The sequence below is a fragment of the Lutzomyia longipalpis genome, chromosome 3, assembly GCF_024334085.1.
Source record: "Lutzomyia longipalpis isolate SR_M1_2022 chromosome 3, ASM2433408v1".
Taxonomy (NCBI): Eukaryota; Metazoa; Arthropoda; class Insecta; order Diptera; family Psychodidae; genus Lutzomyia; species Lutzomyia longipalpis.
This window is the reverse complement of record NC_074709.1, coordinates 19,294,304-19,321,096: the sequence shown is the minus strand read 5'-3', so window position 1 is coordinate 19,321,096 and position 26,793 is coordinate 19,294,304. Positions and strand designations below refer to the sequence as shown.

Here is a 26,793-nt window from a genome sequence, read left to right as displayed (position 1 = left end):
TAATTTTTATCTTTTTAAAATTTCTTTTGAATTTGAGCATACTGGCAAAACCCTGACAACCTGTGATGTCCCTTTGGGGGAAAAAGTCTCTCTCTCCTGTTAAACTCTCTCGCCACATGGACGGATAAATCCGGCAACTCTCACGCAGCATCCGAAGTGAAAGCTACTCAATCTCATGGACCAGTGTTGCGTTTGCTCTCGCACAAGAAGCACCCCACGGAGAGTGATAAAAACCAACCGAGTGTCTCAAATGCTTTCCCACACACAATTTTCTGCACCATGAACTTGTACTGAAGTCCCAATCCATCAAGTGGTGTGAAGTTTGAGAAAATTGCAGAGACTTTTTTTTTTTAATTTTCCAATAATTCTTTGTACAAAATCTTATTTTTAATTTGAAAATTCAAAAAGCTAAAGTGAGTGAAAATTTTATAGATTCTATCTGAAATTGCTAAATTGTGAAAATATTTATTTTTCACCATGATTGTAGAAATGAAAATTTATCACCTGTGCTATATTTTTGTTTATTATTTTTTGTGGCTGAGAAAATCGAATTAAAGTGTCTCATATTTCTATACATATTAAATTAAAAAAATATATCTTCGTGGAAATTTTGTGTGTGTGCGGGTGATATTGAGAAAATTGAGGGCTGAATTAATTGGGAAGCATTGAAAATTAAAAGTTTCCAACCAAACCACCCACAGTGGGTGAGATTTGAAAATGTGTGCTCGAAATGCATTAATAATTGGATGAATGAAAATTTTCAATTACGCCAATCAATAATGGATGTTAGATCCTTCACAATATATACTGAAATTTTCATTAATAGCTCATTGGTTTGTGTGTCTCACCGAGGCACACCTGTTTAGTTTATTGCTCTTTATTAACAATGGATGAATAAAAAAAACCTCACTTGTGTCACTCTGCCTCCCCTTCAGAATTTAATTAAATTCTTCTCGAATTTACAGGATTTAAATTCAGTTTTTGGGCGCGAGGACAACCTGATGCATTATCCATAATAAAAATCTATCACAGCACCTTGCTGAAGGTAAAAAAAGCTACATATATAATTATTTTTCGAGGATCGCTCCTTCAGTTTTTTTTCTCTATCTTTTGAATATTTAAATTTCTAAAGTGCTTGTTAAACTTTTATCGTTCTGCTTCTTTTTCTCCAAATGGATTTTTTATTACAAACTTTCACATTTTCACTTGTCCCACTTATCTTTACTTTTCTCTCCTCCACACTTCAAAAATTTTTCTTTTGTGAGAAATAGAAATTAAACTAGGATGTTTCTGTATGTTATCAATCTCACCCAATCGTGGGAAACTTACACTTATATCATATTTTAGACGTTTTATATACATCATAGATAGCACAACTCTTAGGGCAAGTATAGAATAGAATTCCTGCCGCTCTTTGGAACATCTGTTTCCGTGTGATGATACCACCGCCTTTTTCATCAACATCCCCCCAGAAATGACAATGGAATAGTAATAATGCTAAAACATGCAGGAATTTTCCCTTTTCAACTGATTTTTCCTTCCACCCACATACTCCAGCCATGCTCAGCATGATTTTTCCCAAGCTAATGTTGAACTTTAATATCATGACTGCTGGGTAACAACGAAATTACGTTGAATCTCCAGCAATGAAAAAAAAATCTTTAATAAACTGTGTTGAAAAATTCAATTCTGTTATCCACAAATTTTAATATTTCATGGGACATGCGGAGTTTGTGTGACACTGAAGAGCACCTGGTTGAGCATGTAGATATGACTAGAAATAGCATTTTGCATAATTCCAAATGGAAAAATTGTTTCACTAAAATTTTAAGACTTCGTTCGTTGTTAAAGCTCATTTTCATGCAATGTAGTGCTTTAGACAATTTGCATAAAGAAGATTTTCTTCTAAAAGATATTTCCTTTCCCATTTTTGATTTTTTTTCTGTGTAGAAGAATTAATTTGGAATTGAAAAGTAAAATGCCAAAAGGTCAGTATTTGACTTCTCTCAATTTATTTATTTTTTTTAATTTGAATAGTACCCGGAAATGGTTCTCCATTCAAGTATATAGTACAGTCATTTTGGACAAGAGTTGTGATACGTTAATTGATAAAATTCTGCCTGAAACAGAACAATTCCATTTACAGCCCCTTAATTGGGCACCCAGCCTGTGTATGTGTACCCCATCAGAGGCAATCAGTGAATTTAATTAAAGGATTTCCCGGGAACCTGTATATAGCGCAAAATGAACCACCCGCACAAACCATCATAACCAGTACACGCACTGTCGGAGTCTAGGCATGAAAATCACTTCTATCTCGTGAAAATTGCTGTGTGTATTTTCACCAGACCCATCCAGACATTCTTAAGCTTCTTTTTTTCTTGCCATTTTGCCACTTGGAATGTTGTCAGGATGGAATTTAATCTTGGTGCCATGATTCCAATGAAAATAGAGAGGGCGAAAAGGGAGACAATACGAAGCTAAAGGGGAGAAAAAATAATACAAAACACGTAAGAAAAATTTATAAAATATGTTGAAGATTAACGAAGAAGTTTCTCTTTTGGGAAGAAAGAACTAAGGGATGGCGTGGGAAAAATCTGAAGACAAAAAAGGCCGAAATGTTAAAAGTTATAGGAACCATTTTTTTTTCAATAGTGAAAATACGCAATTTTAACCCTTTCACGGACTGTTAAAACATAGAAATATTAGGTCTTGTCACTATTTAAATTTTATGGAAGTTCTCATAGAAGATTTTTCCGCTAAAACGTCTTTTTGACCTTTTTTACGCAAATTAAGAAAATTCTATCTTGAAAAAAGATTAATTAACTTAAATTGGTATGAATAAAATGTTTTATGCTCTAGGTTAGCCTATGACCCAATGAACGCTAAAAGGGCCATAAAAGGGTCGTGAGAAGACAAAATCAAAATGTTTGATTATTCAACGAAAATAAAAGAAAATTTAAATTTTTACTTTTCAAAATGACTCAAAAATCATTAATAAAAGTTCTCTAGTTTCCACAATTTTTGAGTCATCTCTTACTTCGTCAAGTACTTTCAATTTGCTTTGGAAACTAGCAATTTTCTAGCTCGGAAATATCACTTAAAATTCAGAGCAACTTTACACCTTATGGGGTTGACCTCACGCAGCATGGGTCAAGTGAACAAAGGCATGTCCCATCGTCGTAAAACCCACTCATGTGTTCAAACATTGAACAGGTTGTTTTGAAAATTACAATAAGGCAAAAAGATACCGGAGGAGTAATATGGCAAAGGCCACAGAATTATATATACGTGCTGCCAAAATTGGGGGGCGGTGGTTCGGGGGAAATTTTCTCTCTATTGATGTAGTCATCTGGAAAATTGCTACATGAAGGAGCATCCCACTTCGTTGAACCCAATCATAAATCAGGGAGTTATTTTGCAGATGGTTTGCCCTCCCTTTTGCAAAAAAAAATCCGTGATCCAGGACATCAAGAATAAACGATAAAACATAAAAAATTGTCAATTTTAAATGAGGAAAATATTTGTTATTTTGCATGAAAGAAAATGCAGAATTTTCTCTATTTTCTTGCCATCATGGAGGAATTCTTTCTTGAGAAAACATCATCAATTATTCTCACAAAATCCCGTCAATTTTGTCACCCCCTGTGGCAGTCTGAGTGAAAAGTTTCATCATGAGAAACCACCCTCCTCATTCAACTCCCCCCGAAAAAAAAAACCAGAATAACATTTCCACGCGTTTCTCACCATATCTCCACCATCGTGAATAATTCTGTGTGTTTTGAGTAAATGAGTGCCAAGGAATTTTCCAAGAAGTCACACACACGTTGAGACTTCACGCAATTTTCCCAGCAATTATATTGATCATGGGACTAAGCAGAGTTTGAGTTTACCTCCAAAATATTGATATTTACAAAATCCCCCTACACACCTTAGCGTCAGTTTCACACTTGGCTCAATAACCAATTTACATCGTACTGCGAAAGGTTTTCAATTGCTTCAAGCATTTCCCTATCAATATCGCATTTCCGTCGACGAGCGAGTATTTTGAGTGAAAATATTTTCTCTTCCATAAATTGTTCACAAGAAACGTTCGCAATTTCTTGTGGTATGAACATCATGCCAAACATATTGACATGGTAGTATAGAAGAAACCTTTATATGAATTTGCGTTTGAAAGAAATCAATACTACACTTTTATTGAAACTCAAATTTGATCTAGAAATGTGCAATTTTTCTTATATTGTCATATTGGATTAAATTGAGTAGTTGTGAGCACTTTGTGGTTGTATTTTTCTTTTTTAATATGTATATTTATTCATAGTTAACCCTTTCGAGTCTAGTATGAAACACAAAAATCATTGAAATCATCGTGTTATTTATTCCGTTGGGAATTTACAGGGGGAAATTGTAATCTTAAGAGCTTTGACTTGCTTTAAATTTTTACCAAATATTATCTATAAAGTATAGAAAATGTCTACAAAAGTTTTTTGTTTATAAAGAGCCCTGTTAATTAAATTTTTCATCTTTTTGTGAAAATTTAATTAATTTTATCTATTAAACTAACGGTTAGGAAAAATAACCTTCACGCATGTTTTCTATACCCAACAGAGGATATTTCTTGAAAATTTGAAGCCAATCCAAGCTCTAAAGAATACGTGGTCCCCTAGTTAGAGAACTTTTCCTTGTGAAAACTTATTAGTTGGTATACCACAATCGTGGCATACCAAGTATTTTATAATTCTTTTTACAGAAACTCGTGCTTTAACATGCTTTAAAAGTGACTTTTTTTTTTTAGAAATTCCAAGATATTCTTATGTTTAAATTTGGGCAAGCTTATGATACTTAATGTTCCTCATAGGGTTAATTATGGTTTCATTCCTTAGCTATATAATTTAGATAACGAATAGAATTTAAAATGAAATAAAATCTATCAAATCTTTAAATAATTTCATTTTCTAAACAATTTTTCTAACAACTCTGTTTTGACAAATTTATTTAGCATTTTAATGCCTATTTTCTGTATCCCAAAGAATGTTAATTAAAAGAACGAATTTTCATAGCAAAATGTACCTCATTTCATATAAGAAAATCCCACTGAAAAATGCATGAGAATTAGGACTCACTTCAACTGAAGAAGAAAATTTAATTCTCAGAGATTTCCATAAAATTAAGTGGTGTGGAAATTATTAAATTTTAAATGTACCACCTTCTTCGTGAAAAATAAGCACCTGAGGTTTGAAATTGTTAATCTTCAAGGTGCAAAGGAATGTACATAATAATCAAGAATGTAATGAAATGCAACCCTGAAGATTAAATCTTTACTCTCTGTGAGAAAAATCATCTATAAGGGATGATAAGAAGTAAATGGGAGGGAAATAACAGATTTTCATTGGAGCACTGTCTTTGACTATTTTTCATTCTTATCACGTCACAAGGAGGACACCCAAAAACGAAAGGACAAAGCCGAAATTGATAATGATCTACCATGAGTTGAGTTAAATGTGAAGAGAGAAGAAAGTTGAAAAAGCAGGAAAGCTCCGAGGAAAGCGCTGATATATCAGAGAGACAATTTTTCCTGGATTTTCCTCGAGGAAACCACTTTAAAAAATCACCCAACGAGAGGAAACAAATTCAAAGAATGGAGAAAAAAGCTGGAGAGGATATTTCGGGATGGAAAAAACGATTGGGAGTCGATTGTTATTGCAACCCTTCGTTATACCTTCTGCATGATTTTTTGCTCATTTCTCACTGCCAATACCACCATATTACCAACTTCTCTTTTTGCATCTTTTACCATGGAATTTTCTCTGTGATATAAGTACTTTTTTCCCCATCTCTTGATTTCTTTTGGCTTTCTCAATATCGCATCGGGAGGAATTTATTCATTATACACTACTTCGGAGTTGCCAGTGTCTTTTGCTCTTTGATGTTCAATTTGCATTTTCAGGTCACAGAACAAAAACCAAATGATGTAGAAAAGGAATTTTCCTCTGCAGAAAAGCTGCAATATAATGTTAATGCAAAGGAAATATAAGAAACTGACGTATTTGGAAGAGAGTCAAAGATAGAAATTCATTTTATTTGAAACACTTTTTCTACTACTTATGCAATCAGGAAACCAAATTGAGTTAGGAGAAGACTCTTTGAGTTCTCAAGGATAGTTCTTTTTTTGTGTAGTTTGTGACACATCTAACCGTGGTACGTGAGCCGAATTTTTTAGTTAAAATAGTAAAAAATCAAGTTAAAGAATAAAATTTTATTATTCAACCTAAAAAATCTCATTTTTTCATTCAAGTGAATGAAAGAGATTTAAGAGCCTAATTCATTATGTATTCAAAGCACTTCAACATTAATCCTGATCGTTCATTGAAAACATAAAATTCAAAATATAGAACATTTCTGGAAGACTTTCGCCGTTGCTTGTTTTTGTCGTCGCTTTTACATGAAAAACAATCATGAAATATTTTTTTCCTGGGATGTACAATACCTTTATTTTCCCTATTTTCCACACACTTATCTCTGTTGCACGACAAATTGATTTTTTCTTAAATTTTCCGGTAATTTTTGAGATTCAGAGCCCAAAATTTGTCCATATAAAGGCTAACTTTTCCTATTTATTCCTTAATTGGAGTTTCCATGGTTAAAGCTCTGAAAGCTCTCTGGGGGATTTTTTAATCAACTTATTCTATGAAACTACACATAGTTGTTTTTTAAAGCCTCTTTTAAAATTTATGTTTATATATTTTTACACTGAATAATTAATTTATTTTTCGGCTTTTTTTTAAATTTGGTTTTTTTTCTGTAATATACACAGAAAAATGCAGAGAAAGAGCATATTAAAGCTGAGATTCAAAATGGTCAAACACAACACTATTTTACCTCTTTTTCACAGTCCCAGTGAAATTGTCTCAAGATCCGTCAGAAAAAAAAACAAACCAACAACATTCCACCCCAAAGGGTCCTGGGCACAAGAATCCAACCACGAATGACACACAAACAGAGACACATTCCGGCGGTGAAGGGTTGCCTGAGCCGTAGGTGGCCGTGGTAGTGGCGTGTCCTCTTGGCACATCAAGTGGAATGCCGAGTACGCGTCGCACTTCACAATGGCAGCCACGGACGAAGCCATCATACGGGCCCGTAAGGCGGGCCTGCCCAGCATCCGGTGCCACCTTCAATATCGAGGTTGGCCGAGCCAAAATGACCTCCCGCTGCTTGTGGCATGCATGTCGCGCTCTTGCTTTGGGGATTGTCTTAATGCTTTTAGGCGCAGGAATGGCAACTATAGGTAAATTATTTGCAACAACAAAAAAATCTCTATTTGCTAATCTTTCACCAAAACTATCACTCTTTTCCGCATTGTCTGCACAGAGAAGAAGCAATTTAATTTGCCACACTTGACACAATCTCGTTAATACTTGATGGCTTTTGCAGGATATTACGCAGACCATTTATCCATTGGCCAAGAGGTGCGTGGCAATGCCACCATCAGAGTTAGAAATGAATCAAGGGGATTCCATCTCAACAATTTATCCTATGTCGGACCAATCGTCATGGGATTTGGTGGTAAGTTGAACAATTTATCAAACAACTCATCCATTACATTCATATTATTTTTATTTATTGTCTTGTATGACTCTAAGGGCAAGATATGTGAAAAGATTAAAGATGGAAATTTATCAGTGAAATTTGATGTATTTTCACTATGAAGGATGTTATGTACGATAGATATAGGTTTAAAAAAAAACTTTTCTAATCCTTTATTACATCTTTGAAAGATATTGGGCCTTATTAAGCGACCAAGAAACCCTTGAAATCTTTTAATTTTGTACTGAAATTTAAAAAAAATTTCAAGCGAATTTCAAGGGTTTCTTGGTCGTTGATTAAGGCCCATTATAAGAAAAAAAACAAGATCAAGAAATTAGGATTTTTAAAGAACAATTTAAAGAACAATACTAAGTAAAAATTATAAAAAATGCTAATAATGACGTCACTATTGGAGTTTTTCTCTCTTTAAATACATGAAACATTTGCGCTGATGATTCATCGGTGAGTTTTAGGTTTTTTTTGTAAAAAAAACTTTGGGTTTCTCAACTATCAATTAGTCTCTAAAATAATTAATGAAATAGACGTATTCAGTCATTTTTTTTTAATAAATACAGACAGTGTATAACGGTCTTTATAATAGGTAGATACAATGGGGGCGTGGTTTACACGATTTCGGGTAAATTATTCTGCTTTGTCTTAGCTCACTTAAATTGAAAATGGAATAAATTTTTCGTTTTTCTTGAACGTCTTTGTCTGATTTTTATCTCTAATTTGTGTCAAAATGAATAAACTCCTTTGAATAAGAAAAAAAAAATATTAGACCGAATTCAGCGAGCAAGAAATATTTGAAATTTTATATTAGAAGTTCTTGAAATTTCAAGGGTTTCTGTTTCGCAATGTACACCCCATTATGAACATTTTCTTTTTTCTTAAGAGAAGAAAATAAGGAAATATTTCTAAAAATTCTCCCCAGTTTCCCTTAAACAGTTTTCCCAATTTTCCATTTTAGTATCTTCCTGACATACGTAAAGAATATTTTTTGGCAACATTGCAAACAAATATTCGATCATAAATGCTTTAGTTTGTGGCATCACAAATTCCTTTCTGCGTACAATGTAAAGTTTATTGGCCAAATTCAGCCAAATTACTCTTTCAATTTTCCTCTTTTAATGCAGAGAAACAAAATATACTATTTCACAACACATTCATGGCAAACTTGTCATAAAACTGTCCAATAAAGCTCTTCGTTGGTTATTTTCCCCAAAAATTTTCCATCCTCGCACTCAACGAAAATGTCCATCAATTCAGAGGCGTCCAATATGCTTTTTGGCATCCTTCGTGTTGTACATTTCGCAGAAAAATAACTTTATTCCCTTCCTTTCACAGATAAAACAGCAACAATTCATGTCAAGTGGTGGTAGTATTGTATATATTTAGCAAAGGGAATGGGAAAAACAACACACAGGAAAAGTTTTTAATTAAATAATTTCTCTCTCTCTCTCTCTAGTAAATTACCTAAAAGTTTCCTTTTGAATGTCCAAAGAGGTTTGCATTACATTTTGTATTTAGCATTTTAGATTCAAAGTAGAGGAGGATAATTAAAATGTTTTTAAAGAAAATAATTATTGTTTATGAAAAACATTTTCAGTTCACAGGAAAATTCTAATTCTGCTGAATACATTTGAATATGCAGCAGACATATCGTGTGTTAGTTTATGCAATTCAAAATGATTCGTTGGGTACGTGTATGATTTTATTGCTTAACTAAATTCGTTAGACTGATGTATGAACAACAATTTGGGAAATTGTATTAGATATTTATTCATTGTAAGTTGCTGTGAAACTACACAACATACAAAACAATTACTTGCAGTGGTTGCTCTATATAATGGTGAAAGTTTTCTTGTAGAATTTTCCTTCTTTTATTTCCAACTGTGTGAAGAAATCGAATGATTTTTGCTTTAAAAATCAATAATAGAATTCTGACTGTTTTTTTTTTTAGTAAATTAAAAAACTAATGGAGTCCTTCTGTAGGGTCCCTACTGTACATTATTCCCACATTTCGAGCATTGGTACCGGGTGTTACAGAAAAATGCTCACAAATATGAATAATTTTAGCTTCTAGCTTTTATGAACTATACGAAGACCAAATAAAGATTTTTTTGTACAAAAAGCTTTTTACCATTATCCCCATCATCCTATAGAATTTTTCTCTCGGCACATTCTATACAATTTTCTGAAGAAACTTTTCAAGACTTTCCAACAAGGAAAACGTGGAAAACCAAATGGAAAACCCATATAGTGACCAAAAGGGTCTATTCCACATAAAAGGAAAAATATTTCCCGACCACATAGTACCATATCCGCATGTTGCGGGAGATTATTTAATGTGATTTCATCTCCTAGAATGTCTAGAACACAAAGTAATGCCGAATTGAAGAGTCGCATTCCTTGCGGTGGTACATTGAGGTTTCTTAAAAACACTCAATGATGAAAATGTTGAACAAACACAGTGAAATATGTGATAATTTGGAAAGTTTCTTGTGAAAATAATTTTGTGATATAACTCACTGTGCAAAGCAACATGAAAAAGCATTTCCCCCTTGCCCCGAGTGTTGGGGTTGGGAGAAAGGAGAGATAAATTCCGGGTGACTCCTTCGCATAATCAGACCAATAAAACAATAGCACTACAGGGGTGTGTGCATAAGACAAATAGACATTAAGTATTTAATGAATTTCCAAGGGTGCTCTTGAGTGGGAAATATGAAATACATAAAATGGAACTTGAAGTAAATTCTCCAAATGCATTCATGAGCAATGCAAAAGAAGATATAAAATTCAAGATAATACAAAGCAGTAAATTGAATTCCGGTGTCAGGATAGTACGGAAATAATTAGGGAGATATGCTATGAAAGAATTTGGCCCAAATTTTCCATTTGAAACAATGGAAATTTATGAAATTGCATAACATTCAGAGAATCTAATTGTTTTGAGAAATATCTTTTGTAGCTGTTGCTCTTGAGTGTTTTGAATTTGGAGTAATGTCTTTTATTTTGGAGATAAAATTTCAAGATCTTGATTTTCTGATTAGCTACATTTCTTTGGAGATTCAAGATAAATAAAAAGTTCTAGATTGCCAATAGAATCAACCATAATGTAGCTGAATTTTTGTAATTTTAGCTGTGTTTCTTTCAGACACAGCTTTTGTGTACCGAGCAAAATCGAAAGTCGTCAGATCGGGCTCAAACTTGGTATGAGCACGAATTAGGGTCCCCACATTCCAAAAAACGTATGCGCCAAAAAATTTTTTTGTCCGGCCGGCCGTCCGGCCGGCCTTCCGTCCGGCCGGCCGTCCGGATTATAAACTTAAATTGCAAGAGAACGGTGATAGATAGAGACTTGCGGTAAACGGCAAAGTTTAAATATCGACTGGAAGAAATCCGATTATGAAGTCAAATCCACCCCCCCACCCCTCCATCCGCCATTTTGGATAACCTCAAAATTTTGTTTTCGCTCTATCTCAGCCCCTATTATAGCTAGAGGTCTGAAATTTTGATATGTTGTAGGGCCCATCAATACCTTTCCAACGATACCTCATTTTCGAAAATCGGTCAAGCCGTTTAGTCAATATGGCCGCCACAATTTTTCATCGAAAATCGACCATAACTCGAAAACGGCTTGACCGATTTTGATCAACCCGGGGTCAAATGAAAGATCTCAACAAACCCTACAACGCTCTAGAACATCCGAAGTTTCAAAAGTGACCGCTAGGGGGCCAAAAATCGAAAACAAAATTTTCGATTAGTTTTCGATGAATATCTCGAAAACGGCGACATAAATTTTTTTCATTTTTTGATATGTTGTAGCTGACCATATTATCTAGCTTCATGCCAAAAATGAAGAAAATCTATGGATCCGTTCTCGAGATATAGCCTTCCAAAGTTGGCATGTCATATCTCGGGTTCTACAAGTCCGATCTTGATCAACTCAAGCGCAAATGAAAGGTTTCGAGAAACCCTACAAATGTCTAGAACATTACAACTTCGAAAAATGTCCGCAAGAGGCGCTAAAATCGAAAACAAAGTTTTCGAAAATTTCGAACTCGAATTTTTCGAAAATGGCGACATAATTTTTTTTCATTTTTCGATATGTTATAGCTGACTTCAAGACCTTTCAAACAAAAAAAAATTTTTGAAAATCTATGGATCCGTTCTCGAGATATGGCCTACTAAAGATTTCTTAGGGTATGACTTTTCTACTTTTCCCGACTTTGCGCGTATTTAAATTAATTTGCGTTCTAGTTTGCTCTCACAAAATTGGTACACTGAAAGAAACACAGCTCCCGTAAGCTTGGTCAGCTTACCAGTACATTTTCCTTCAATTTTTAGGAGAATGAAAATTCTCATGATCCTGAAAAATAAATTAAAAGTTTCTCAACATTAGTCTGAATCTTCAAAAGCTTTTACGCTTTCTTCTGACTTATAATTTATTCAAAACTTGGCTTTGAAAGTTCTTTGTTTTTTCTTAATAATTTCAGCAATAATAACTTTTGGTTAATTTTCTTTAAAAATAAAACCAATCAATTCCATTGATTCTATGTAATTTCCTTAACATTAAACATAAATCATAGTCATAGGGTTAAAGTGACAACGTACAAAGGGAAGAATTGTTTTATTAGGAAGATATATTGTGGGTGAAATTGAATGAGAATTCCAAGAATTCAGAAGATTTCTGAGAAAATTCGCCTTATGCGACAGCTTGTGTAGCATAAATTATCCGAAGAATATCATCTAATTGACTTAATGTCTCCCCTTCTTAGGATTTATCGTAGTGGCTGCGTGCGTGATGACGTTTGAAGCGCGCGATTCAGCAGCCAAGGTGGTCCCGGCGCGCTTCAAAATGGGCGGGAGCGGGTCGATGGGTGGTAGCCGGAGCAATGGCCGGAGTGCTTCGTCTTCCCGCCGTGCCACAGGTAAGGGCAATTAATGCAAATTTATGTCTCTGTCAGGAGCTTTTCGACAGAGAATTTTCCACTTATGAGCTTCCCAATGTCTTATGATGCATTTTCTTGTGGAACTCATCGCAGGGGTGGTATCAACACCCAATGGACCCCCTTCTGCTGGTGCTCTTGCAAACCGATGGGAACAACATATGGGACTTTTCAGGACAGCCGGAAGTAGTGCGAGTGGTGAAAAAGCTCCAAATCGTCAAGCTCTCACAGCAGCACTCATTCACTTTTCTAAAACTCTCGGGTAAGTTTTTAGAAAAGTTTCTTCCGATGAAAGAAAAACTATCTTTGAGATTTTCTCTGTATTACCTCACCTACGTTCCACTACTTCCTTTTGATGTGTAATTAATAAGGGAAGAAACTTTAATTTTCCGCTCATCCCTTTATCAAATTATGAAGGAATATCTCAAGTGCTGGAAAAAGCTCGATAAGAAAACTTTCAGAAACTTGATGAGCTAATTAATTTGAATTTAAATTTTTTAACGAGAAGAAAACTAATAATTTTGCTAATGTTATCTTGAAGATTTAGCGTAGAATGAAAAGTTCATGGAAGCAACAGGAATGATTGTGCAAATATATTGCTGAACGAATTCAAATCACGCAAAGGTAGAAAATCGTGGTAACGAAATTCAGTCCTTTTGCCACCTTTGACATTTCACCAGAGGTATACATAAGTGACTTTCAATGTAAAAAACTCCAACACGTGTGGGGCCAGAACCCTATACCCACATATTCTCTTAATTGTATAGCTGGCACAACATTTTCAGCCTGTGCGTAATGAATCGTGCAATAAATTTCTTCTTTGAATTTTGCCTTAGAGCTTTTTTTTACGTGCTCCTTTATGGGCAACTTGAACAATTATGGAGTGGTGTGTCACAAGAAATCCCCCAATGAAAAAAAAAACACGTAAGAAGGGAGGCTGGATCGTCTCTCTTGAAAAAAAAAATCAATACACCCCACGAGAAGAATGTAAGGAAAATGATTACAGTTGATAAGGAGAAGGTGATTTTTTCATGAAGTGGATATGCCGAAAAAAAATCTATAGACAGAAAGGATATGAATTTGGATGAGATATTCATATAAAAAAAACTCTTTTCCTTCTTTATGCGAATGGAATCAGAATACCAAAGATGATGCCAATGTTGCCCCAAACATATTGGGTAAAGCGTACGATGATACCTTGATGTTTTCTCCGATGTATGTCTTTGAATCCTCCCCACATCTTCTGGCAACATAGAAACCAATAACCCAATTCAATGTGTTTAGTTTTGCGAGAAAATAGATGAAATCCCACCTCCCCGTTCATTGGGATTCTTCCCGCAAAAGGGGATCAAAATAAATTTCCAAGAGACCCGGTACGCCACAATTTAATCCGGACACAAACTTACATTGGATTAAGTTATATCCTCAAATACACCCGATGTGGTTTAATAAGAAAACACGTAAAGTTGGAAGCAGCAAGGAAAAAAAGTTCCTAATATACCCAAATAAAGTTCCCTTTTTAATCTCACCCGCATTTTATAATGTGATATTTATTAAGAAGTCAGTTTCGCATGCCGAATACTATAATTTGCCAAGGAGAACCCTTCCCCCCCCCTCCACCATGAGGTTTTTCTCATGTTGGCTTTTTGGCAGCTATCGCCACAGAATCTGATTAAGCGAAAATTCCTAGGAAAGTCCAACCCTCCGATTTTCCTTTTTGGTTTTTTTTCTATAAATAGATTTCATGTGAAAATTAGACGAAAAACAGAGATTACGGTTATTAATTGAAGTGAAAGCCCCACACAGTGAGAGCTTTTGCTATATACGAAATTCCAATTTAAAGGCGACTTTATTAAAACTTCAAAAGCCAGAGAGAAATCGAATTGCGAAAATGCGAGAAAAAATAACGAGCAAGAGAACCCAAATAGCCTTACAAAATATTCAGTACCAGAGATTATCCCCTTGGGAAGAGCTTCACTTGTACATATAGCTTGCATAAAGCACAATGTTCTTCTCAATGTTCATTCATTTCCAGGCAATTTGTTTTGTTATTAGCGCATTCTCGATGGAAACAAAAAAAAAACTACGCAATATTATTCTTCTTACAGTTCTTACATTCAATTTGTTATTTTACAAGAAAGGAGAAAAAATGAGAAAGGGGAAAAGCAAAGGGAAAGAGAACAAGACGAAGAGACTACAAAAGTCAATTTTTTTTGCCACTACTGCTGGAACAAAATGTGATTTAATTCTTTGTATTATTTTTCTTTTTCCCTCTGTGATCTTTTCTTCGTTTCCTCCACAGACTTTAGAAATCGCAATAAATGTAGAGTCTCTATTGATTGAATTTTCTTGTCTAAAAAGTTAAAAGTTCTGTGAAATAATTTTTTTTTAATTGAAATAAAATTCTGAATTAAACTACGGGATCTATGTAAAGTAAAGCATTGAAAATCCGACATAGTTTGAAGACAAAAGAAGCAATAAAAATTCTGGCTTGAATATCGCATCAAAGAAAAGGTTTTGAAGACTTTTCTTGAAGAGCTTTCCCTGCATTGTAATAGAAATTGAAAATAAAAGAAAAGCTCATTAAATTCTGTTATCAATTCAATAGTGAAACTACCCGTAATTAACTACCTCAATCCCACGAGAAAATTGCCGTAAGTTGCAGGAGGGAATGCAAACTTTTCCATAACAAAGACCGTCATTAGTTTTCTTGGAAGTTTCATTGAATTCATGAAAGCTCCCCTGAAAGACTGACAACACCTGTCCACACAATAACGCAACCTGATGACTGTATTTTCACTGCAGCCATTCCCTTTGAAAATTCACCCTGTGCTACGTATAAAAAAATAAAAACAAGTTACAAATTTTAATGCTTCAAAGTGGAAGCTTCCGGTATATCATAAAATTAGTCACCATGTTCCATAAAGGTTTCAATTCCATATTGTATATAGCAAAAGGGGAGCTTTTTTTGACAATGATTTGTAGCGGCAGCGTGGTTTTTGCTGTCATGCTATACCTTCCGCTCTGATGCGAAAAGTTGAGAGAAAAAAAGCTCTCCCCCGTATCATAACTATGTATGTACATAATACAACCCACTTTATGATGTACCGTAACTCTCTGAAGCTCTTTCACTGGTGTTTTTCTCGCATCAGAACCCCATTGGAGGTGACTACGAATGGTCCCATTGTTCCAATGTGGCGTGGTATTGTTTTATTACAACTTCTTGCAGCACACCTGTCTCGTGATATAAAATACCCGCGTGAGACGGCACATAAGTGGAAGGCTCCATTTGAAAAAAATCCAACCATTTTCGCTAAAAATAGCGGAAGGATTTTTTTCGATAAATCCACATACAAGGAATGAAAGCCACGCCATTGAGTGCTTTATCGGGGAAAAGCGTAATTACAGCTTGAAACCTTTTATGATTCACGGTGTACTATATGCAAATGTGCGGGTGGTTTTGACTCGTCAAGTCTTACACCCCTTTGCGCCCTTTTTGCCCCTTGCACTCCGTTATAATAAAGTCTATTCTCCCAGAACAACATGGTGAGGATTGCTAATTAAGCTATGACCACAAGGTAGTATGCAGGAAAAGCCGCGGGATGTGTTTGAATAACAGGAGATGAGCTTTTACACGCTCCACCGACTTTAGCTAATTCCATTTGGCAACGTAGTGCAAGAAAGGCAGAGAGTGGACTTGAAATGTGGAGTTGTAACGAGAGTTTTAGTGCAGAGGTGATGGTACTCTTCCATCCATCTTCCATGTATGAGCTTTTCATTACAAAAAAATGTTTTCAGCTTTTTTTCCGTTATAAATGTTTCCCAAATCATTAAAAAGTACATGAATTTTCAAAGACTGTGGAGATAGAAGCTTTTTTTTTATCTTTATGAATCACTAAACGCAACAATTTGCAATGATTTTTCAGGATTAACTTTATTCAACTTCCTACTTTTTGGTTAAAAAAAAACGGATATTTCATTAAATTTTTTGTTGTTCAATTAAATCATTCTCATAGATCTCCTGACGTGGCTTCACCAAAGAAACCCCGACGGTTGTCTAGAAGTGATAGTGTACCCAACTTGCTTGATCACCATCACCACTGTCATCACCATCACCGATCACCTAAAAGTAAAACATCCCATCGTCGTTTGCGCAACAGCAGTTTAGTTCAACGCACAACACGCGAATTATCAGGTGAGCGTTTTCTGCATCCGGGTATGCTAAAGTACCACCGACAGGCACTCTCAGTGGACGATGGGAGGCCCTTTGAGCGCCGCGAGAGTGGCTCTGACTCTCACCAAGGTTCCCAAACGTCCATGGGGGATCGAACACGGAGATCCGATACGGCCAAAAAGCACATCCTGGCACGACAGAAGCCCATTGAGCGCGAAGAGGTGATTCACAGCCCTCGCCTGGGGTACCCATCCGGACGCCGGAGGAGCTCAACGGCTTCAGACGCATCGGCTGCATCGCGACGAACAATTAATCGACGTGCCTCGTCCACGTCACGCACGCCTAGCATCGATTCCCGGAGTGTACACAGCCCCGAGCGGAGTCCACGAACACCCCATAGAGTGGTTGCACAAATTTCCACCCCATCAGTTGAGCGTGATTTCCGGTAAGTGGATGTTTGCCCATCAAATTACCCACATCTCCCCAGCATTGGTGCATGTCGCCCTCCCGAGTCATTGATTTGACTGATTCAGCGTATTTATCTGCACCTTCCTGTTATGTGTTTTCAACTGTAGTAGGGCGCACATGCAGCTCCAAAGGATACAAAACAAACCTCTCGAAAATCCAACGTGTTGCATGATATTTTGATCTCTTTGTCCAACTAGCCTCACCCATTTTGAAGAAGCATCCTCAAATCTCCGAGTTAAATGAAATTAATTATTTTGCCATGAAATCCTTGGGGGAAATCCAATTCATTTCACACAAGGTAACAATGCAATAAAATATCCCATGCAATCTCATGCTTTCACTGATTTATGAGCTTTGTCCTCAATTGTGGGAGACGTCTGAATGAAATTTTATTCATTAGCTCTTAATATTGTTTGCATATGAACCCCATGCAATCTGCCAAATTAGTCATGATTTAATAAAAACAATTTTCGAAACTTCTAGCTTTAATTTAAACTGATTTCAGTTGTGATTTTTTTTGTTTCAAACAAATTAATCTCTGAGCTGAAACATTTGTGCTAACATTTTCATGTTGAAGGGAAATAAGGATTTAAAAGAAAATCAATTTCAGGTGGAAAAAAATTAAGGATGTGATCGGACGTTTTTCAATTTTGGCAAAAAAATGTTTCAAAAATTCTTTATCTAAACTCAAAGATGAAACATGAGCGCGTATGTTTTATGCTTATAAAAAAAACAAAATTTCCCCAGCTAGGATCAGTATAGTAAAATCTGTTTGGATATTTCTAAACCTTTTTGACCTCTTTCGAGATTATTATTTATTCTGTTTTTTACTCCGAAGAAGGAAAAACTTCTTTTCCCTTAGCCTTTTAATTATCTAAACTCAAGGGGTATTTATCTGAATGAAAATATTCGGCTTCAGAAAAATTCGGGTGATTCGCTTTTGCAATCAAAATATTCGGTTAGAAAAGGGCTCATATGGTGTAGAAAAAGTGATTATTTCAAGCTCAAAATGTATTAAATTTAAGTCTCAAAAGCATTGAATCCCACCGGAAAAAAATTATTCCTAGTCCACTCTTTTAAAGGCTCAGATTCTGCTTAAATATTGCTTAATTTAAACCTAGAAAGTACTAAATAAAGGTAAAAAAACTCAAAAAAAGATTGTCGGATTTTAATGCAAAAAGGCTAAGATTGCGAATTAAAAGTTTAAGCAAGTGCTCAGTTCAAGTCTAAAACTTACTAAATTTAAGCCTGAAAATTACTAAATTCTAACTAAAAAAATTATTTGGTTTATAGCAAAGAATATTTTTTAGAAAGCTATTTATTATTCAGATGATTCGACAAAAAACCAAAATATTCGACAGATAAACCCAACCTTGTCTAAACTTATAAAACTAGGTGAAATTAGTGAAAAAGATTCATTTTGAGTTTACTTTAAGAGCAGATAATTAGTTCTTAGTAAAAAATCGCGAATTTGTAAAACGTTCCAACTATCCTTAAAGGATTATCAGAACTTATTGGACATTAGTTGGGACTCTGTGCACTCAAAATCCACAAAATAATATAACCGTATGTACTAATTTTACTTCAATAAGCATATCCAGGTTAAAAAACGTTTTAAGAACTTTAATTATTTGCATAAAAAAATCAGAAAAACCCTGAAATTCCTGGTCAAATATTTTTCTCTCGCCCAAGTTAAGTCAATTATGGGCATTGCAAACAACTCTCGAATTAAAAAGAAAGCAACACAGGGGATTTCTGTATGAGAAAATTGAATAATTCAGTGGCACATTCACCAAAAGTAAAAGCTCGCTTAAAGGCTCATGCGATGGCTCATGATGATATATGATGGTGAAGGATGTAAAAGAATTTGTGGGATGATTTTGTTCCTTGAGTAGGGAATATACGGTGTGGCTGTTCTCATCTCATTCGTGGTCATAAATGTCTTTTTATTGGATAAGGGGACTTTTATTGTCAATCCCCGTGAATATAGCGCGAAAGCTTTGGTTCTCCAAAAGCTTTATGACAGAGTTTTCCGCATATGTGCTTCGTATCAATCAATTTAAAGTTGGGATTTTTTTTTAAAATGAAGCTCTGATTTTATTTGTTTAAGTGTGACGTAAATTAAAAGGATTTTGTTAGTTTTTTTTTACAGAGAGTACAAAAGCTCCTCTCTTCCATAAAAAGCGCATTCCTTGCTGTGAGCGCTTTTAATAAAAATTTACGTTTATGGAGTTATTATTTAATCCAGAGAAATGGGTGATAAGAGTGATTTTTATAGCCACTCCCACGTGGGAATATGTAGCGAAAAAATACGCATATATATGTAGAAAAGCTCAATGGGACTTGTGATAAATCTCCACGAATAAACACACAATATATAATCCCTCTCTCTTTGACACAGATATTTTCCATGCCGAAAGCTCCAACCATAAATCAAAAACGATTGATTTTATTGAGAGCTCATGTAAGGGCTTATTTTTTTCTCCACCACTCCTTTAATCCAAGAAAAGTAAAAATAATCCATTAATATTGTAGGAGGGAAAGTGGGTCTTGTATTTTTCGTCATACAACTTGAGTGATATGTCTGACCCACATCCACATACAATACGATGTATTAATTAGATATATACCTGATATTTTTCCATTAAATTTATTATCGTTCTGCATGAAAGTTCCCCTTGTATATAGCTTTGCTGCTGCTACACCCCAATAAGAGAGAAACCCCGTCAAAATACTCCCTCAGCGAAGCTCGGCTCTTCATGACCTTTCCATTGAAATTTCCCTTTGCCCTTCCTTCGTCTCCCTCAAGATTCATTTGGATGATTTTGGGATCAGGAATGGAATGGGGGAGGGGGAGAATGGGAATATTAAATGATTTCTGAGAAAGGTGCGCCGGTATAAAGTGAAATTTCGACGTAATACCTACACGAAATTCTGCGGTATTTTGAGAAATTTATCATGAAAAAGTCCACTGATTCTCGCACTATGGGGGCTAACTTTTGGTAGCTTTTTCTTTGTTTCCAACACAAAGTGAACTTCAAGTTCAAATTTGCCATTAAATTACGCAAGCCACCAAAGCCGTGGCGACGCGGTGATCGTTTAACAGCCACACGAGGAGGGTTGGGTACCCCATACTATCACCCATATACCGACCACACTGGACTTATCGATCAGAATGAGAAACATTATTCATATCGTGCCCATTTATTCAAAGGGGTTGATAAATCGAGCTTTTGAAAATCACTGCGAAAGCTTTTTAAATATATTTTCAAATACTTTATGAACTAATTGCATAATTTTTAACAAACTTCCCGGAGCTTTTAATCTTGCATCCTGATTTTAAAGCAAAAAAATCACCAAAACTTTAGGATTTATTTATTTTTTTTAATTTTTAAAGAAGATTTTAGTGGATTATCTCGATTATCTGCACACAGAAGTTATTTGAAAATTTCTCATCTTCCCAGGATTTAATAAAATTTAATCCTTCTCTGCAATCTTGGACAGAATGAGTGTCTTCGTGATTTTCTTCTTTCACTCTGTAAGATCTCTCAAATTAAATTTAATCCAAACTTTTATTACTCGTCGTCCCTCTGTTTGTTTTAACTTCTCTCTTAGGACGATGTGTGCGCCCATTTTCTATGTGAACACATAAAATGTTGAAGGGGGTGTGGGTTTTGCAATGCGTCGTGGAATGAGGTGTGTTTTATTTTGTTGAAAAATTATAACTCTTTATCACGCTTCATTTGCATTCCTCCACCCCATTCCATACCCTTTTAACGTGTATTGTATACTTTCTTTCGCATTGTATACTGACAAGAACGTCCTTTGTATATTGTCTCAAATAGGAGTCAATTATCCATCTCATCGGAACCGATGAGGGTACTATCCTGCCAGTCGAGCATCGATCCGTGCGTACCGGAGGAGAGTCCAGAGCACGAGGACAAGGATATGTTTCCAATGGATGGGAGTGATTCGTCAGAGAAGGGACGACCAGCGCGACCGGATTCCCTAATTCTTGATTGCAATCAGGAGCCAGTCAGGCAAAAGTTTCTCTATCGCAGTAAATCATCGAAGAGCTTTAAAAAGCCCAAAGCTCGGGTGCCCCTTTCGGAATTCCATCAAATCTACTTCATCAGCAGCAGCAATACCACTGAGGATGGCTATGATTCAATTGAAGTGATTGACGAGAGGCGAATGAAGAATTTCGGCACCTCCGTTCCGGCAAATTCACAGCAACTCGAGAAGTTGCTTTATGAGAATTCAGCCCGGGAGGAGGGAGACAATGGGGCGGATGTGGAAGCACCCGCAGTAACGAAGCCAGAATGCAACGAAGGAGAAACATCAACTATTTCCCAAGAAAGCAATACTAAATCCAATCAAATCACCCTCACAATTCAAGCTGAGATTGAACGACAAGGATGAAGACAAGGTGCGATTTTATTAAATTTCTCCGAATTAATTATTTGAACGATTAAGATTATATTTCACAGTTGGAAGTAGCTCATATGAAGGAAAGAAAATTAATTTTATTGCTCCGAGTATTATGAATCTAACTCGTTCACAAAAATTTGAGCAATATAATTTGACGAGATGGGTTGGATAAATTTTTAATCTATAAAGATCAACAATAGTATACAGAATAAGGTTTAATTGAAAAATCAATATGGCGGCGTGTGGTTATAGAATTGATGAAAAACATGCCTTGAAAAGGAACAGAGATTAATGATAAAGTATATAATTTTATGATTTCGAGCCTCTGCAGAACCCCCAGATGAATTAATTGTTTTTATCAAATAATTAGCGATTTCTTTTGATACATTTTAACCTAACACACGCGAATAAAAACATGGCGGAATGGCTGTAAAACTAACCTAAAAAAAAGTGGTTAAATATGACAAGAAACAATCAACGCCATCTATTACAGCGTCCATTTACCAACACTTTTGCGACGATCATTAAAATTTCATTTCAAAAAGCATTTTAGAGAAAAAATCTTTAATCTCTTTGTTTAAAAAATCATAAAACTTGAATTTCTAATAATAGATACCTGCTTTTTATTTGCACAAATCCAATTGCTCGCACCTTTCCCACAAGAGTGATGACGAAAATGCAGAAATGGCGGTAATTTGCACAATGCAATCTTTTTTATCGCAACCGCAGTGGAAACAGATGGAAATGGCTCGAGGACACTTTTGAGTTTTTCTTCTGCTTTATTTTCCACGAATTTCTATATTTATAGAGCTTTTTTTGTACAACCAAACGCACGTATATCATGTTCTTTATCGGTTTTCCTTTTATAGTTTCTTCCAATGCAGTCATTTGTAAAATATTTTATCTGAATATTGCAAAAACATAGCTATTTTTTGCAGAAAATTCAACAAAAAGACATTAATCTTGGAAAAATATTAAGATAACTACATAATTACTGCAAAAAACAAGAAAAAGACTTGGAAAATATTTCTTTTAGTCAGTTTGCTTCACTTTTGGCCACACTCACTCTAACATTCATATTTCTCATTTTTCTTCAATTATATTTTTAATAAAATTAATTTCTTTAACAAGATGACTTTTGTAGAACGAAAGCTCTCTATTGTGATATTCGGTAAGATTTAACAAGTTTGCTCAATATATTAAATAAGGATTTTCCTTTTATTTTTTCCTCCAATAATATCACATTTGTAACCATAAATGAACCGTAAGCTTATGAATTATTCCCAATAGAAGAGATTATGCCAAAATCTCCTCCTCTTTGTTTCAAAATTGCATTAAACATGAGATGCGAAATCCACATGAAGATATCGATTGAGCTCATGATTGGAAATATTTCCTTCTAAATGTGATTTTCCAGCAACATAATTTGATTTATGTTTTATCAATCATAGTTAAATTAAGTTTACAAATTTTGCACCAGAATTTATGGAAATTTTCCACACAACGCATATTTAATGAGTTGAAAATCATTTGGAAAAAAATCCCATCAAGAGTTAATTCGTCAAAAAAAAAAAAAGAAAAGTTGTGCGAAAAATTTATTTCAATTAAGTAGGTAACTTTTTTCCTGTGGAAAAAGCTGCTGAGGCTCAATTAGGCATTTAAAGTTTTTGTGAAGGGACTAAAAGCTCCTTTTGGTTTATTCATTTGTGGAAGCTCTAACTTCAAGTCTCGGTGCTGAAGAGAAAGGTATTTGTGCAGACTTTGGAGGGTCAACCCATTTTGTGCAGAAGTAAAATGAGAGCTACATAGAGAAGAAAAAATCGTGACATTCCCATTTTTGTGTATATTTTTGGATAAATCACAAGAACAATATGAAAGCGTGAAAATGGTGGTAAAAATAGATGAAAATAAAACAACACACTGAATGTGTCAGTGTGAGAAGTGTTATTGAGTATATAGCATTGGTGGATGATTTTATCTAACAAATCAAGCTTCTTCCACACCCCCCAAAAATCATATCTTGTGCGAAGTTGTAGTTTGATGACTCCATTTAGATATTTTCACAGAAAATTTTCCTTTTTTCTCAACGTTTTCCTTCAACCCACAAGGCGGAAGTGTGCCAAAATTGAGCCAATAAAAAAATCCGCAGTGCTTCTGCTCTTTGAAAAAAAAAAAGAAGAAATATAAAACAGGGTTTCGCACTTTGTGAAATAAATCATTAATATTGTTGCCTAAATGTGTACCAAAAAATAAATAATGATGAATAATCTCTCCCAGTTTGAGTCTCCCTGAGAGATATTTTTTGAAAATAAAAAAAAAAAAACCCTTAGCGAAAAAAATTATGTATAATGAAATAGTTGTTGTCATATATATGGAAATCCTGTGCAATTTTCACCAAAAAGAAAAAACCAAAAATTTGTTGTAATACCAGAATGAGATAAATGAGATCGAATAAAACAGTGTAACATGGAAGGTGTTTCAAAAACAAAGCGAAAGAAAAATAAAATCAGTGTACAAAAAAAAACGTGCAAGGAAATTAATTTTTACAGAATATTTCCATATTTTCACATTTCCAGAAATAAACTTGTGCTGTTCTGCACGTCATTCTTTTTTTCCACTCATGTAGTCACCCTCTGCATAAATTGTCCACGAGTCAACATTCCGCAGACACCCCTGAACTTGGGAAAATCCAAGATTGATATAAATGCGGGAAGGAAAAAAGCAGCCAACAAGTAACAAGAGCAACTTCTTTACAAAGGGGGGTGTTGGGTGGTTTTGAATGGAGACATGACAATTTTACATTTTGTGCAAGTTGAGTGAATATTTCTGAACTCGTCAGACACACCAAACAGGACGATTCCACGAAAATGATGATGCTACTTGGAGTGGAAGGAACACACTCTAGTGCACTGGTAGAAATCGATGGTATATTCTGTGATTTGTGAAGCAAAAGTGGGAAAATGGGAAGAATGAAGAACAAAAAGAATTTAAATTATTTTTTTTAGAAATGTAATTTTTAGAGAATACTTTTTTTAATTTGAAAATAAGACGCTACAAATATTCGGAATAAATAGTAATGAACCGAATACATTTTAATTCTTTGGTATGAAATTCTAATTTTGAATTAGATTCTGAAAATTAAGATAAAAAAATAAGTAAGAAACTTAGGAAAATGATAAAAATTATAACGTTCTACTTTATAATAGTTTTTAAAGATTTTTGTTTTACTTTTCTTGTGGAAATTCCTCAAAAAAAAAAACTTACATTAGAATAAAGGGAATAAATTATTCAATTTATTATTTAATTCAGCGACGTTTTGAATTATATCTATATAATAAAGAAAGGCCTGTTTGTTGGTGAACGTCGTTCCGACTTTTCTATACAAATCCACACCGTTTGTCCGATCGCGATGAAATTTGGTACAGAGGCTCCTTATAACAGGCGGTTTCAGATGGCCGTATTCATTTCCCCCCCAAAGCCCCCCTTCAGGTAGCCCCCATATAAAAGTCATGCATTTTTTGCAAATTTTTGAATTTGGCGCCTAAAGTGTTGTATGAAATTGATTTCTTCTCTTTGCAAAATTTTTCTCCGGGATTTATAAGTGGCCTCAATCAAACCATCACAATTTTTTTTCCTCTAAAATTTGCGCGAAGCGCAACAAATCCCCGCGAAGCGGGGCGAGGTAAATTGGAGCGAAGCGACAATTTACCTCGTTTTCTAATAATCATTAAATTTTATTAGGAATTAATAAAAGCAATAGATTTTTTAAATCTATTATTTCTAGAATATTTTTTGCCATATTTTCTAAGATCCTGCTATACACTGACAAATTAAATAAAAGGAAAATTCAGAATTATTATCAACAAATCGAATATTGCAATTTGTTTTAAACGAATACTTGACTAAAAAACCTGTTTGATCCACTCTTTATTTTTCTAATTAAAATAAATAAGTGCCAATAACTTTGCAATTATTTGAATAATATTTTTTCTAATTAAAAAAATATTAATGAATATTTCAGAATAAAACGATTTTTATCGATTTTGTCAGAAATGAATTATATTGATGGAAATCAATAATGCCGATGCAATTAATGAAAAATCTAATTAAATTCAGATAAAACCCCACAGAAAATCACCCCTAGAACAAAAAGATGATTTTTTATTTTCATTTTTAATGGAAAAATTATTGTTTCCTCATTCTGAAAGTTTGCTTTCTCGATACTCACAATTTTCTTAAATAGAATATCTTAATTCTCCTTTATTATCGAGTAAATCGAATTATTCCGAATAATCGAACATTTTTCTAACGAACAACTTAAATAGTTTTTACGCCAAACTTATTACTTTTAAATGCTTCACAAAGCTCTTTGGGGTTTTCTAACACACAAAATCCTATAAGCTACAAATCCTTTCTTCGATTTCTAACAGTGTGTGCAGAAAGTCGCGTAAAACCATTTCCCACTAGTCGCAATGCACACGTCACAATTCCACATCACGTGCAAATGTGATTTTTTATCACCCAATGATTTAATTAGCTACTAAAATGTCAAGAATTGTTGGAAAATGCTGGTTGGAAGTTTCAGGGACACAAAAGCTCGGGTTGCCTGAAGATTTCGTGCTTAATGTGGACTGATAGCGTCACAAGGAATAGTGATGCAAAGTTGTGACGTTTCCTCAATTTGCTATTCCGAGGACAAATCGTGACAATATTTTGGGCGCCATTCTCTCTACTAATCCTACCCCAAATATAGCTTTGCTTTACCCCCTCACCCCTCCTCGGCATGAAGTAAGTTGGCACAAATGTGAAACTTTTGGTGACATACCATTTGTCACCACAGGGCCTGTGCGGGATAATTGGTTAATATCGGAATAGCTAACGATAACTCTTGTGATTTGTCTCAAGGGAAAGAGCGTAGTAGGGGGTGGTATTGAGCAACAGTTTTGGAGGGATTATGAGCGCAGAAGCTTCATATTTGTGGACTTAGGAGGTTCCAAAAGGAATTTCTTGAGGCTATTTACTCAAGATTCGCTTCTCGATAAAATACACAATGACTGGTTGAAGATGGTTGAAGATTAATTTCCAAATCTATTTGAAGCGGTATTCTACATCACCCCCACACACATGATAAATTATTCTTATACCTTAAGCCATTACACCAAGGAGGACTCCCTACAG

General features: G+C 34.8%; 1 protein-coding gene across 2 annotated transcripts; it reads left to right on the top strand.

Annotated features, from left to right (window-relative positions):
- The first annotated feature begins 183 nt into the window (after window positions 1–183).
- On the top strand, window positions 184–23,954 carry LOC129792489 (uncharacterized). 2 transcript variants are annotated; one of them, XM_055831581.1, is made up of 8 exons: window positions 184–413; window positions 966–1,045; window positions 6,896–7,291; window positions 7,438–7,569; window positions 12,372–12,524; window positions 12,639–12,804; window positions 16,559–17,161; window positions 21,030–23,954. In XM_055831581.1, the coding sequence occupies exons 3-8, from the start codon at window positions 7,084–7,086 to the stop codon at window positions 21,604–21,606; spliced, it is 1,839 nt and encodes a 612-aa protein (XP_055687556.1). In that variant the 5' UTR covers window positions 184–413; window positions 966–1,045; window positions 6,896–7,083; the 3' UTR covers window positions 21,607–23,954. The 2 variants fall into 2 exon arrangements, with proteins under 2 accessions (XP_055687556.1, XP_055687557.1); XM_055831582.1 differs by lacking the exons at window positions 6,896–7,291; window positions 7,438–7,569 and having other exon boundaries at window positions 198–413.
- The last annotated feature ends 2,839 nt before the right edge of the window (window positions 23,955–26,793 follow it).

What these genes read in the sequence shown, in the direction of transcription:
- LOC129792489 (XM_055831581.1), top strand. Translation starts at nt 7,084, where the DNA reads ATGCCGAGTACGCGTCGCACTTCACAATGGCAGCCACGGACGAAGCCA. An exon ending in AATCGTCATGGGATTTGGTG is followed by an intron (nt 7,570 to 12,371) that starts GTAAGTTGAACA and finishes TCCCCTTCTTAG; the next exon opens with GATTTATCGTAGTGGCTGCG. An exon ending in TCAGTTGAGCGTGATTTCCG is followed by an intron (nt 17,162 to 21,029) that starts GTAAGTGGATGT and finishes TGTCTCAAATAG; the next exon opens with GAGTCAATTATCCATCTCAT.